Source organism: Accipiter gentilis, chromosome 15 (genome assembly GCF_929443795.1).
Source record: "Accipiter gentilis chromosome 15, bAccGen1.1, whole genome shotgun sequence".
NCBI lineage: Eukaryota > Metazoa > Chordata > Aves > Accipitriformes > Accipitridae > Astur > Astur gentilis.
Window position 1 is genome coordinate 11,508,148 of NC_064894.1, and position 12,398 is coordinate 11,520,545.

A 12,398-nucleotide genomic window follows, 5' to 3' on the forward strand; every position below is an offset into this window, starting at 1 on the left:
GTTTTCTTTTTCTTTTTTCCTCTTTTCTTTTAAGTGATAATTTATCCGTATAAGTATCTTCTTTTTACTACTAAAATAGGTTGGTATCTTTGGGGGTTTTGAGGGACTTCTTTTAATGCCTTTAGAAAATTAATTGGATCTCCTTTATTTATATTATCACAAATCCCTCAGATAAGTCCAGTAAATGTATAAAGTGATTTATTATTTTTTTTTACAAGAGCCATGCTTACTCTTCCACAAGATTTGCATTTTGCCACTTCTTTTAATAATTTATTATGCTTCTAATACAAATTTTGGATTGGTATGCAGTTCTCAGAGTCCCCCAGAGTACTCTTTTACTAGCTTCATATCAACCACCTTGTAGTCCTCTTAACAGTAAGGTACTTCTAAGAGAGAGGTTTAATTAATATTTTACTTGCCTTATATTTGAGGTTTTTTAAGAACCCCCTCATGAATCTGGTTTTGATGACTATTTGTTTTATTAGTGTTTTCCTGTGAAGTTCTTTATGGACATTTCGGGATTCCTTTTGCTCCTGAATGCTGTTTACTCAAGGATGCTCCTGCCTTGGACTTGACTGACTGACTGCTGTTACAGTTATTACTTGTAGTATGACAATCTTGCCACTGATACGTATCCATATTTTTGTTACTCAGTTGACAAGCTGTTTTCTAGCTGTCGTCATCCTCTGTAATACTGTATTGTTTTGTGTCATCTTCTTGCTAATTTGAAGGATATTCTCATAATTTGAACAGTATTTTAGTAATACCAAAACTCCATTGCCCAGAGAGCTGCCTTTCTTGTCTGTAATCCAGCACTTCCACTGGCTACCACTTACCCTCTGTCAGTGGACAACTTTCTCTCAGCAGTCTTCAACCTTAACTCCAGTATAACAGTCTTCGGAATATTTGTAAACTTCACTTACAGGATTTTGGTTTTGTTCTTCGTGTTGCCTTTACCATTTGCTATTTCAGAAGTTCCCAAGTATTTAAGTAGTCAGCTTGTTACACTGGATGTTATAATTTGGCAGATTTGGTCATCTTGGTCTTTGAGTAATGGTTAGTGTAAACATTTATCTCTTGGAAATGAAACAACTAGTTGAAACTGGGGGTGTTTTTCCTAATATCACCCTCTTAAGCTTTTGTTGCCTGTATTTGTTTCAGTCATTTCTTCATGTTTATTTTATTCAGTCTTGGTAGTTTCAATTGTGACCTATTCAGAATAATTAGGACCTATTCAGAATCTTTGACATAACTGGATATCTGCTGAATTCTAGGTCATTGATTATCCCTTCTTGAAGGCCTCTGTTGTTGACACCTGAAGGTCAGTTTGCCTCTTTGGGTCTCCTGTAGGAAGCACAACTAGGCGTCTGTTTCATCTCGGAGACGGATCCTTTTGAATTCCTCTATTTTCAAATTGTACAAACTCAGGACATAGTGTGAGAGACAAGTTCATTTTCTCTGACCACACAGCACAGCTGGTTTGTTCTCATTACAGTCAAGCAAATGCAGGCTTCTCTGAACTGGACTGTTCTCTTGCTCTCCTAGTTTTATGAATGGACTGTTGCATGGGTTCCACCTAAATATGAGCAGCAAGTACTCACTTCCAAAAATGTTAGGGAGACCGTTCTGAGTGCCGTGTCATTAAATAATTGCCTTACTCCTGACTGCCTTGAGTACAGCTCAGTTTTCTGATGAATGTGTGTCTGTAAGGATTCATGCACTAAGGAGCTCAAAAAAGTAGAAGATGGATACCCGTTTGTTTGAAGCACTGACAAGAACAGCACGCCTGTTACTGATTTGTTTGCTGATGGGTATTACTGCAAGATGTTCACACAGTACTATGATGTAAAATAGTAAAGTCTGCCTGGAACTGTATTGCAGGAACTAATGCATACTGTAGATACAGATTTGTGTTTGTGTGCACACAAAATCTTCTCAGACCAGAAATATTCTCCAGCCACTTGATTTGTCGCCTGCTTGGGTAACAAACATTGGCATTGCCCTGGATTTGTAGCCCATCTCTGACCATGAATGTTGGGAAACCTGGCTTAAGTTACCAGATTCTGTGCAACAGGCGTCACCAAATAAGAAACTCTCCTCTTGTAATTGTAACTATTGTAATGCCGATACCCTACTTGAGTTGTTTTTGAAGAAAATTTATCCCTCTCCTCCTGCAAGTGGAACATGAGCGTTGTCATTCAGGGCTGTGCTTGTTCCCCAAATGCTAGTCTGTTTTGTATGGAGGACTAGCCTGGAAATGGGAATTTGGATTCCTAATGAGCTGAGGAATATATTTCTTTCTTATTCTTGACTAGTGACTCCAAAGAGAATTTGTTTGCAGAAACTGAATTGTCAGCAGGGTCTTTGGATGTCATTTGTGGGCCCCCTAAGTGGACATCTGGAGTTGATAGCACTACTCATGGCTGCCATCTGAGAGATCTTCTGAGAGAAACTCCTTTTGAGTTTCCTGAATTTGTTTTGTATTGTGCCATGGATCAATCTATATTCATTTGAAGAATTCCCAGGCAATTTTCCCCTCCCTCAGAGAGTTCGTTGCCAAAAAAGAGAGATCCTTTCCCCGGTTCCACATATCTTGTTGCTTCTTGCTTCTGTCCCACAACAATTATGTGACTAGGCCTGCAACTTCTTGATTCAAATTTTGGTTTCTCAACAGTATTATCTCTTAGAAGTGTGCTCAGGAGCTGTAAACTACTTGTTTGTTCATGTGAATTTTCTTCTTTTTCTACCTAAACCTGTCTCCTGTGCCTTTAAAGAATGCCTGTCAAATTTTGAGTTTTGTCTGTGTAGCATCATGGACTTTTTAGACTTGAGAGATCATCCAAAGTTATATGATCTCATTGGGTCATGAGGATAGTAAAGTACCAATCTTCCCAAATAAAATTTCAGAGATCCCTTATGAGCATATTGGTAACATTCTTTGCTGTGGAGCACCATTCAGCCAGATGCCATTGACCTCAAATAGTGGGAAAAACTAGTCTCAGTACCAAAGCAGAAACAAATCTGGAAAGATATGCCTAGGCAGGTGAAAATAAAATATCTTATCCACATTATTAAATTCAAGGTGGCAGTATTAGCTTTGATCATTGACTAGTCTGAAAGTAAATGGCCCACCTGCTTTAGCACTTGTTAGCTGTTTTCATGTTGCTATCAGACGTTGCATTGCATTTGCATCTTGACTGGACCTGCTACTACTTCAGGTTTCAGCTGCATGACTGCTTTTTGTCTTGAGATGGCATATGATGAACAAGAAGCAGTTGTACTTGGAGAGAGGAGTTTTCCATGTTTCTCTGCTTCATTAATTGGTTAGGGAAGGAAACCTTAGTAAGATAGTCTTAACTCTTCACATGATAGTGAATCTTTTGTCTTACTGGCCTCCTGAACTACCAGGTAGCTTAATTTGAGATGAGGCCTGATTTTAATCTTGAATTGAAGCTGATTTGAATTCATGACAACCAGAATTTGTGTTTCTTGAAGTTGTATGGCTAATCTGTTTGGCCTTATTGCTTAGTGTACAAAAGACTGAAAGTCAAAGTGTGCCTAAGTGGTTTGAGGTTCAGGTTTGAGGTAACATATTTATATGAATTCTGCACGTGCCTTGCACAAGCATAAGATTGTGAATTTTAATAAATGGTGAAACATTGTACAAACCCGATATTTAATAATTTTTTCAAGAATCATGCAATTGATAAACTAGATCATTCTCATTAAATTCTTCAAATTTTGTGCTCATAGAGGTTAACTGACTTGTGCTGAAAAAGCACTTGTGCCTCAAAGCATTTTTGTGAAGTTACATTTGTTATGGTAAACTAACAATTTGTCTACAATAACTTTTGAAATGGACATTGCACTATAAAATATATTTATAAAACGTTGGGAAAAAAAAAAATCTTAAGACTTCCCCACCATAGACTTGCTCCTGCAACCTCAGCACTGTTTTTTGCCTTAAAATGTTGTACATAGTTCAGTTATGAAATAAATGTAATTAAAACTTGTGTTTTGAATGAGCTTTCAAATGTTAACTGTAATGATTATAATCACTTGGATTAGAATAAAGGCTTAAGAGCTAATATGTAGCTTTAACCCAGAGGTCTTCCTGTGTCTTGTTGAGAAGATAATAGAAAATGTTCTGATGCTTATGCAAGGTAGGCTGGCTGAAGCAGTAAACACTAAAGGAAGAGGATTACTGAGGACTAGCAGATAGAACAGAGTCTCTAAAATATTAAATTCAGTAATTTAATAACAAATCAGAGTGAAACGTCTTGGGTTACCAATATAGCATAAAGTCTAAGGTCTTCCTGTATCTTGTTACAGAAATAAGGTAAAATGTTCCAATGTTATTCCAGGAAGACTAGCTGCGAATAAACGCTGTGGGTGAAAGGATTATGGGTACCTGGTAGGAGGAAGGGCAAGGCTAAAACTACTGAATGTAATTAATCACTGGGTCCTTTGTGGGTTGACAAGAGTATGAGCATTTTTTATGAGGCATTGGTAATGACATTTAAAGAAACATTTATTCTGCTGCTTAAAAGGCAGATGTCTGCTGATAAACATGAAAATGGTTACCATCTACCAGTTGCCTGTTAGCACAGTCTAGTTTTCCTTTGTTCCTACATGAATAAAAATCTGGTAATATTTTCATCAACATGGAGAGAGGAAGAAAGAACTTGTATTTGACTGAATATTCTTACACATCAGTGAGCCATAGCTGATCATTTGTAATAGTGCACAAGGATCCTGAACAAATAACTAAGAAGTTGGTTGAAATGACAATTCAACCATAAATCTGAAAATGCATGAAAGATAATGATGGGGTCTAACAGGCTTGATTTCTGCAAAAGGCAATATTTTCTGCCCTAAAATTCTGTGCACTGAAATGGTAAAAAAGAAAATGGTTGACCTAATTTCAGTTGCAAGATGGGCTTTTAGTAATACCCTGTATAAGTAGCTAGAAGAAGGAGAAATCATGGGATAAAACGAAAGACAGTCATGAATCAAAAACTAACTAGGATGTGAGGAAGCAAAGAATAAAATGAGTTGATCTTTTTTTCTTCCAGTAAACCTCATGTTCAGTATACTAATGCTCCAATTACTAGAGAGGTAATTAATTTTGCAGATGCTGAAATTATTTATTTCATCAAGACCAAACAGGACTTTGAAAGTCAAGAAAATATAAATTAGGTGAGTGGGCAACATGATCCAAGTAAAATCCAAGGCGAGTAAATTAAGAGGAATATAGTGAATGTTTCTATCAAGATGTGTCAGAAAGTGAGCACTGCAAGTGCCCAGAGGTTTCAGGAAGGGGTGATGAAAATACTCAAAAGGGTGGAAAAAAATCTCATTTAGAAAAGATCAAGATTTTACACTAACACTGAGAGAATATGAATCTCCTGGTTTTCCTTAAAGAATGGAAACAAAAAAATAGAAGAAAATTCTGTTGTTTTTAAAAGATGAGGGAATCTGTCATGAAATTAAGATGTGGATAATTGAAAACCAGAAAGATTTTTCATGCAGTGTGTAACTAGCTTGTGGAAACAGTTGTCACAGGGAGGGGTTGATGTCAAAAGGATTAAATAAAATTGGTTGTCTCTGTGTCTATCTAGTTTTAATAACTGTGACTTTAAATATTTTGGAGGTAGTACTAAACCTCATGCTTCAAAGCTGAAGCAATTTTGATCTTGAAGATCTGGATGAGACATGAGCTGTATGTGTAAGGGCAAGAACATTAACCTGTGCTCCTCTTTTTTGTAGGATTCTTATGTCTTCCACTGAAGCACCTAGAGTTGAGTTGTTAACATAGACAGTAGAGTTTAAACTCTGGTAGCAGCATAGCTACAAAATATAGTTGAATAAAATACAGCCATTCCTGTGTCTTTGAGTTTTAAACTATACACAGTCAAATGCATACAATATAGGTCTCTTTTTGTCAGAAACTTATTTGGCTGAAAAACTTCTAAAGGAGTTTGACTGCATTTTGTAGAGGCATAGTATGAAATATTTAACACCAATAAAAAGGACTTTGGATACTTTGATGCTTGTCACATTTATCCTTTAATAGCAAGGTCTAAAAGGCCTTTTGTCTTTAAAAGGCAACTATTAGCAAAGGCGTAGCACAAATGTGTAAAGAAGGATGTGAGAGTAGTGGCTTTGTGTTGTTTGTCTTTCTGTAGAACTATAATCAAATGGTATCTAAATATTTTAATATTTATATGCTTTCTAAATCTGTTCTGTGTGCAGCTATTTTGCCAAGAAATTAGAATGACTTAAAACGTGCAAGTAGATTAAAGGTCTGTAGCAGGGAATACTTGTAATAAATAAGTACAGTTTTCAAAGATGCTTTTCCTCATCTTTGCTTCATACCTTTTGTACCTTTTTTTGATTTGTATAAATTTTAGGGGTTAACCATAAATGAATAAATGCCATCTGTTAACTCTGCAACCTGCTGTGAAATGCGTATGTAATATTTTGGCTTGTTTTTCTTTGAAGTGAATGAATTTTTAGTGTTTGAAGGCCCTGTCCTGCTGGATATGCGTATTAAGCACCTAATGAAAACAAAGCAATTAACGCAAGCTACTGCCCTGGCAAAACTGTGCTCTGACCATCCAGAAATCAGTGCAAAAGGCAATTTCAAGCAAACCTACCTGGTCTGTCTTTGTTCAGGATCACCAAATGAAAAGCTAATGGAAGAAGTAAGTAAAAAACGAATAACTTTTTTTTAGACTTATTTCTTTAATGATAATAAAGTCACTAATCATAGGCTGTCTTTCTGTAGAGGAGGTTTTTCCTTTAAAATATGATCTAAAATATTTTTGGTATTCTGTTTTTTCACTTAAGTCACTTTTAAACTGACTAGTAATGACTTGATTAAATCACTTGTGGAAGTGTAATATTAGGTCACTAATAGGCATTTTCTGGCTCTGCCACAACTTTGATTTTGTTTGAAGTATATTAAAGCTCTGCCTCAGATCTTGTTAGTAAGGTGAAGATAATGGTTTTCCCACTCTTACTATTTTAACTATAACTTTTTGGGTGGTACCTAAGATGGGGCCCTTTAGATGCTACTTTCAGTTCAGAGAATAAATGTAACCTTTTTTTGACCCAAATTCCCGGGTGAAATTGAAGGTGAAATCAGATATTTGATCTGGTTTGAAATATGAAATCCTTCTTATTTAAATACAAAAGTCAAAGAGGAGATGACAGCTTTGGTCTTCTGCATTCTTTCAGGTGACATCTTCATTTCTCACCCCACCCCAAAGTTTTATCTGAGCTTTTTCCCTTCTTAAAGGAAACCTAACTGCAATTGTTGGTTTTCTTGACTGTCTGCATCTCTGTGCTTTTTGTCCCTGTCATCTTTTTATGTTAATAATAAGTATTAAGCATGTTGAAATTGATCTTAAAGGGATGAAAACTATGCAGTGATCAGAGTTGGAAAAGTTTCCTACCCTAGATATAGACTAAATTCTAAGGTGACAACTTCTGACTGGGCATGTTCTTCCGATGCTCAGTAGGATCAGATCAGTCTTGCCCTCCCAGCTCTGGCTGCTGTAGGCCCTTCCAGAACAGGCTCAAGAGGAGCTGTGACAAGGCTGTGCAATCTCCTCTTTGTTTGCTGAAGACTTTCAACAGAACTTGGAATTTGTGATCCCGCAAACATGCTTCCTTCATTACTCAGCCTCGCCAAAGCAGAATGGGCTCAGTCAATGAATGAACTGTGAATCCCGTGGACAAAAGGAATGGGGTAGCCTTGTTTCTTAGGATGCCATAACTTACAGATAACTTCAAACTGGGTTATCACAGAGGACCTAATTCAGATATTTCCAAACCTTGGATTGCTTGGGTTGCTTAGCTTTGCAGCTTCAGCTGCAGCATGGTTTGCAGTATTACTAACCATTCTGGAAAGTTCATGTATTACTAAGAGAAGGCAGTTATGCGATTAACATGTCAAGATGGATTTCTGAACTGAGAAGGATAGTCGTTTTGTAGTGTGAAAACAGTAAGAAAATGGGAAAAAAAGGTAAACTGTAAAGAAGTACAACTCATTCCTTAGTGGTATGGAAATTTTGATATCCATTCAGAATAGGCAGAAGAGTAGCATTTGAGCTCATTCTCAGCTTGGATTATTAGTCTAGTAGTTTGCTTCAGTAATGTGAAGAATGCAAATCTGCAGTATGTGAAATGCTAGACTGACAGATTTGATGGCTGGACCTGTACAGACCTTTGCTGGAAGCTGGGTCCCTTAGGAATTCGGAGAGACTGGAAAAACATTTCAGAAAAAAATTCCCTTTATTGTAAGTTCAGTTTCCCATATTCTTCCCTAAGCTTTTAACTGATGGTCCCTGTCTGAGATAGGGTGCTGTGCAAAGCAGACCTTCAGTCTAAATTGGTATTACAGTTATGTTAATCCATCCTTTCTGAGGTCTTGAGAAATGCAGTTTTCTTTAGAAGATGAATTTGAGGTTATTAAACCTCAAATGATGTTCAATGAAGGGTTATTAGTGTATTTACAAAATGTCAATTTAGAGGAAAAAATGAGTTGCTGTACTCTTCAAAATTGTAGGTTGATTGCTGGACCAATAGCTGAATACCATGGTGCTCAACCGAGCTGTGGCTGCCACCTTACCCAAACTACCAAACTAGCTGGGTGTTTGGGTGGGTGCTTCCATTTCTTGCTTTGGGTGATCTTGTGATTTTTCAAGAGAGCCTTCTAGCAGTGCTGTTGCAATGGTCAAGTTATTCTTCAGCTGCCAGTGTCAAAGAATAAATACCAGCATGTCCTGTCAGATGTCCTAACTGATGTAATCAAACCAGTCTGCTGAGAATCAAAATAGACAGTAGTTATAACAAGTGTGCTGATTAAGGACTGATACAACTGTCTAGTACTACCGGGTGACTGTGGTTTTTCTGTTGTTTTGCTACAAAACTAAGTTCTTCCATTGTTGCTTGAACAAGTTACTTACTTTGCAGAGACTGTAATGTTCTTCTAGAAAAGCATTCAGTTGACCTGCTTATTACTGTACAGCTTCCCTTTTCTTTTTATCTTTGATTTTTTTTAAAATGCTGGAACTTTCACGTTAAACTTCCAATTCATTAGTTTCTCAGCTATTGTATTAAAGCAGTAGTAACATCACTAACTAGTAAACTGGGTTAGAGTTTCAGGTAATAATGTTATTGTGTTAGGCTGCAATTTAAAGTTATAACTCTGCTTATTACAATTATCATATGTATGTAATATATATGAATAATTAATGTGCATTAAAATTTTTAGGTGACTGGGACAGTAGTTACACAAGTCTTAGTCTGAGAAACAAGTTTATATTCACTTTAATAAAACAGTTTTTCTGGTGGCATAATCAGTTTTGACACTCTATCTAGAAATGCACTGATTTGCTTTCAAGCTTATCTCTATCTGATAGAGTTAAATATTCACTAAGTTCTAAATCACTGTCTTTTTGCAGAGGATCAGATGACTGTGAAAATGAAACCACTTTCTTAGGCGTGGTCTTGCTTTCTTTCCTCCCTTCTAGATTGCAGAAGTGGATTGCAAAGATGCTCTAGAAATGATCTGTAACCTAGAATCTGATGGAGATGAAAAAAGTGCTCTAATTCTATGTGCAGCATTTTTATCTCGCCAGCTGCAGCAAGGAGAGATGTACTGTGCCTGGTGAGTTTGAATATTGTTTTATGTCTAGTGGAACAAAAATTAGTTTTGGGAAGATAGAGCTGGTACATAAGCCATAAGTTAACTTTTCTTTAGCTGATAAAAATCTATGAGCTAAAGGGGAAGGAGATAAGGCTCTTGGAAAGCTAAAAAAAGAAAAGGAAAAAAAAAAGAAAGTATTTGACAAGATTAGTTTCCGCTATGGGTATTTGAAGGCTGCATGTATGATGAGGCATTTACAATACCAGTAGCTGGTTAATAATTTTTCTTGACAACAATCTTACACTGTAGAAATAAGGAATTTAATATCTGCAGGCAGCTAGTCAGCATTATGTCAACATTTAATGCATAAGTACTGTTCCCATCTGTCCTTATTTCACAACACAGTATTTGTTTCTCTAACAAACTTCTAGAAAAGAAGGAGCTCTTTACTACTCTAACCAAAATAATAAGCTAGATTAAGATAATTATTGTTTGGGTCTTGCTTTCATTAATGTGGGAACAAATAACTGGTCTTTGTTGGCAGATACTTGAGCTGGTAGGCTCTGAATTTCCAGCTGCTAACAGTTGGGTTTTATTTCCAAACCTGTACAATTCCTGAAGAATTTGCTTTGTTTGTGTACCTCCTTTTTATGTGCAGCAGCAGGAGAACATCTGCTAATGCAGGATTTTGCTTAAAAAGATTCTGCTAAAGTTTTGGGGGTTACACCATTCCACAAGGTACTAAATACTCTTGGCTATTTGCACCTAAGGAGGAATTAACTAGTGAGTTAAGCTAGATACAGTAGTACTATTTTGCTTTGGGGGCTAATTTCTCACTAAATCACAGTTAGATTCATCTCTTAAAGCAGAGCAGCTGAAGAGAAATGTATCTACCACAGAGAAAAGCCATCCTCCTGTAGCTGTTAGTAATTACTAAGAATTCAGAAGTGTAAAATTCCAGTCTGTGGAGTGAAGAGTAAACTACTTAGCAAGACTTTTTTCAAGACCACATCATGACTCTGTAAAGTATGTGGCATGAATTGTGGTAGTACTGGCTTTATTCTGATCTGTCCTTCTGGAATTGAGTCATTGTAATAAACTTGAAAATTAGATACTAATAGTGTGGGTATATTAATAAAAAGCTTTTCTCTGTAAGATAAGGTGTGAATAAATTTGGATCTTTTTTGCCTTTCCCAAAGACAAAAGAGAAACTGTTCTCAACCTTGCATTTCTTGTGATCAGATTAGTGGTTGTGTTGCTGGCCCTGAAATATTATTCTCTTGTTCTAGGGAACTGACTCTTTTCTGGAGTAAACTGCAGCAAAGGGTAGAGCCTTCTATTCAAGTGTATCTAGAGAGATGTCGTCAACTTTCTGTGTTAACTAAGACTGTTTATCACATTTTCTTCCTGATTAAAGTAATTAATTCAGAGGTAAGGATACTCCTGAAAGAATATTTTTGGCACTTTTAATGGAACTGTAATCAGGAAAATTTATGAAAGCTGCTTAGGCATCCTGTCTCTTTGTGTAGCAACAGCTTTGCGGCGATTCTAATTGGTTTTAGGAAAGGCCATAGCAACTTCCTTCTGCAGGTAAACTGTAAGTTGTTTCATTTTGAATCATTAAAGTTCTTTGTTCTTTTGGAAAAAAATAATTGAGGGATAAACAGAAGAGCTGGATGCCACAACTGACATGAAGGAAAAACTGTAGGTGAGGTTATAGCCTCTACTATTGTCTGTGTCCTCTAAATGGGGTATTTTGTTAGCAGGTCCTAACATTCTCTTAATTATTTTCTGTATTTCAAATATTACAGAAAATGGAGAGGAAAAGCTTATGAGGAGAGGAAATAAAGGCTGAATATTAATATATAAGAAAATTACAGAAAGTTTTAAAGAAAAAAAAGACCAACACCCACAAAAAAACCCCTTTTGAATTGCCATTTAAGAATGCAGTTTGTTTTGATAAATGAAATACTTGCCTTTTATGGACTTAGATACAATGTTGTGTTAAAAACTCTGTTAATCTTTCTCAGCTAACCTTGTCATCATCTAATTTTCCTAGTTTCCTCTCTTTAGTGGCTGCACTATTTGTAGCTAAATTGAGCTCTTAAAAAAAAAAAAAAAAGCTTTTAATTGGGAGATTTCTGTAACTCGGTATATTAATTGTAAGAATAAAAATTCCTTTTTTCCTTTTGCAGTGTTCTGGTATGGCTAATCATGAGCTTCTGATCTTAAAGATTATTTTTTCCAAAGATCTGAACTAAATTGGAGTTAGAGAAGGGGAGGAATATAACTTTCAGAGAGTCTTATGATATTAAGAACTCTGTCTGCTCCATGCCACACTGGTTTTTCTCTAGTGAGCTGTGGATCATTTTACTGATGGCAGAAATTGGAGACCATGTGGGCAGTAGACTTGTGCATTCATAAATTCGCTGGCCTTTATTTTCATGTATACCACAGCCTCTCTGTGCTTCCTTGGCAGCATAAAGGGACTGTAAAGTGGACATAAATGTAATTTACGTTGCCTGAGGGTATGAATGAGAAAAGACCACATGACCTTTGGAACACTTAAATGATGGAACATTTAACTATACTTACTCCTTTCAGTTGGAGTGAAGCCACGTGTTCAGTTGAGGGCAGTTGACTTTGAAGTGTCATAATCTTTAAAAATAAAAATAAATCTTTATGCCTTAAGTGATTTTCAAATTATAGGTCTTTTTGAAGATAACGTGCTTCCCTTACT

The 12,398-nt window shown here is 36.3% G+C and overlaps 1 protein-coding gene across 2 annotated transcripts in view; it reads left to right on the plus strand.

Moving 5' to 3' along the window:
• ZNF292 (zinc finger protein 292) overlaps nucleotides 1-12,398 on the plus strand; it is a 55,113-nt gene that overhangs the window by 33,513 nt on the left and 9,202 nt on the right. Inside the window, exons 5-7 of one of the 2 annotated variants that reach the window (XM_049817789.1) lie at nucleotides 6,505-6,707; nucleotides 9,543-9,679; nucleotides 10,948-11,089. In XM_049817789.1, coding sequence (XP_049673746.1) covers nucleotides 6,505-6,707; nucleotides 9,543-9,679; nucleotides 10,948-11,089 — 482 coding nt within the window. Of the gene's footprint in view, nucleotides 1-6,504; nucleotides 6,708-9,542; nucleotides 9,680-10,947; nucleotides 11,090-12,398 lie in introns of those variants that run through there. The other variant, XM_049817790.1, reaches the window with a different exon arrangement.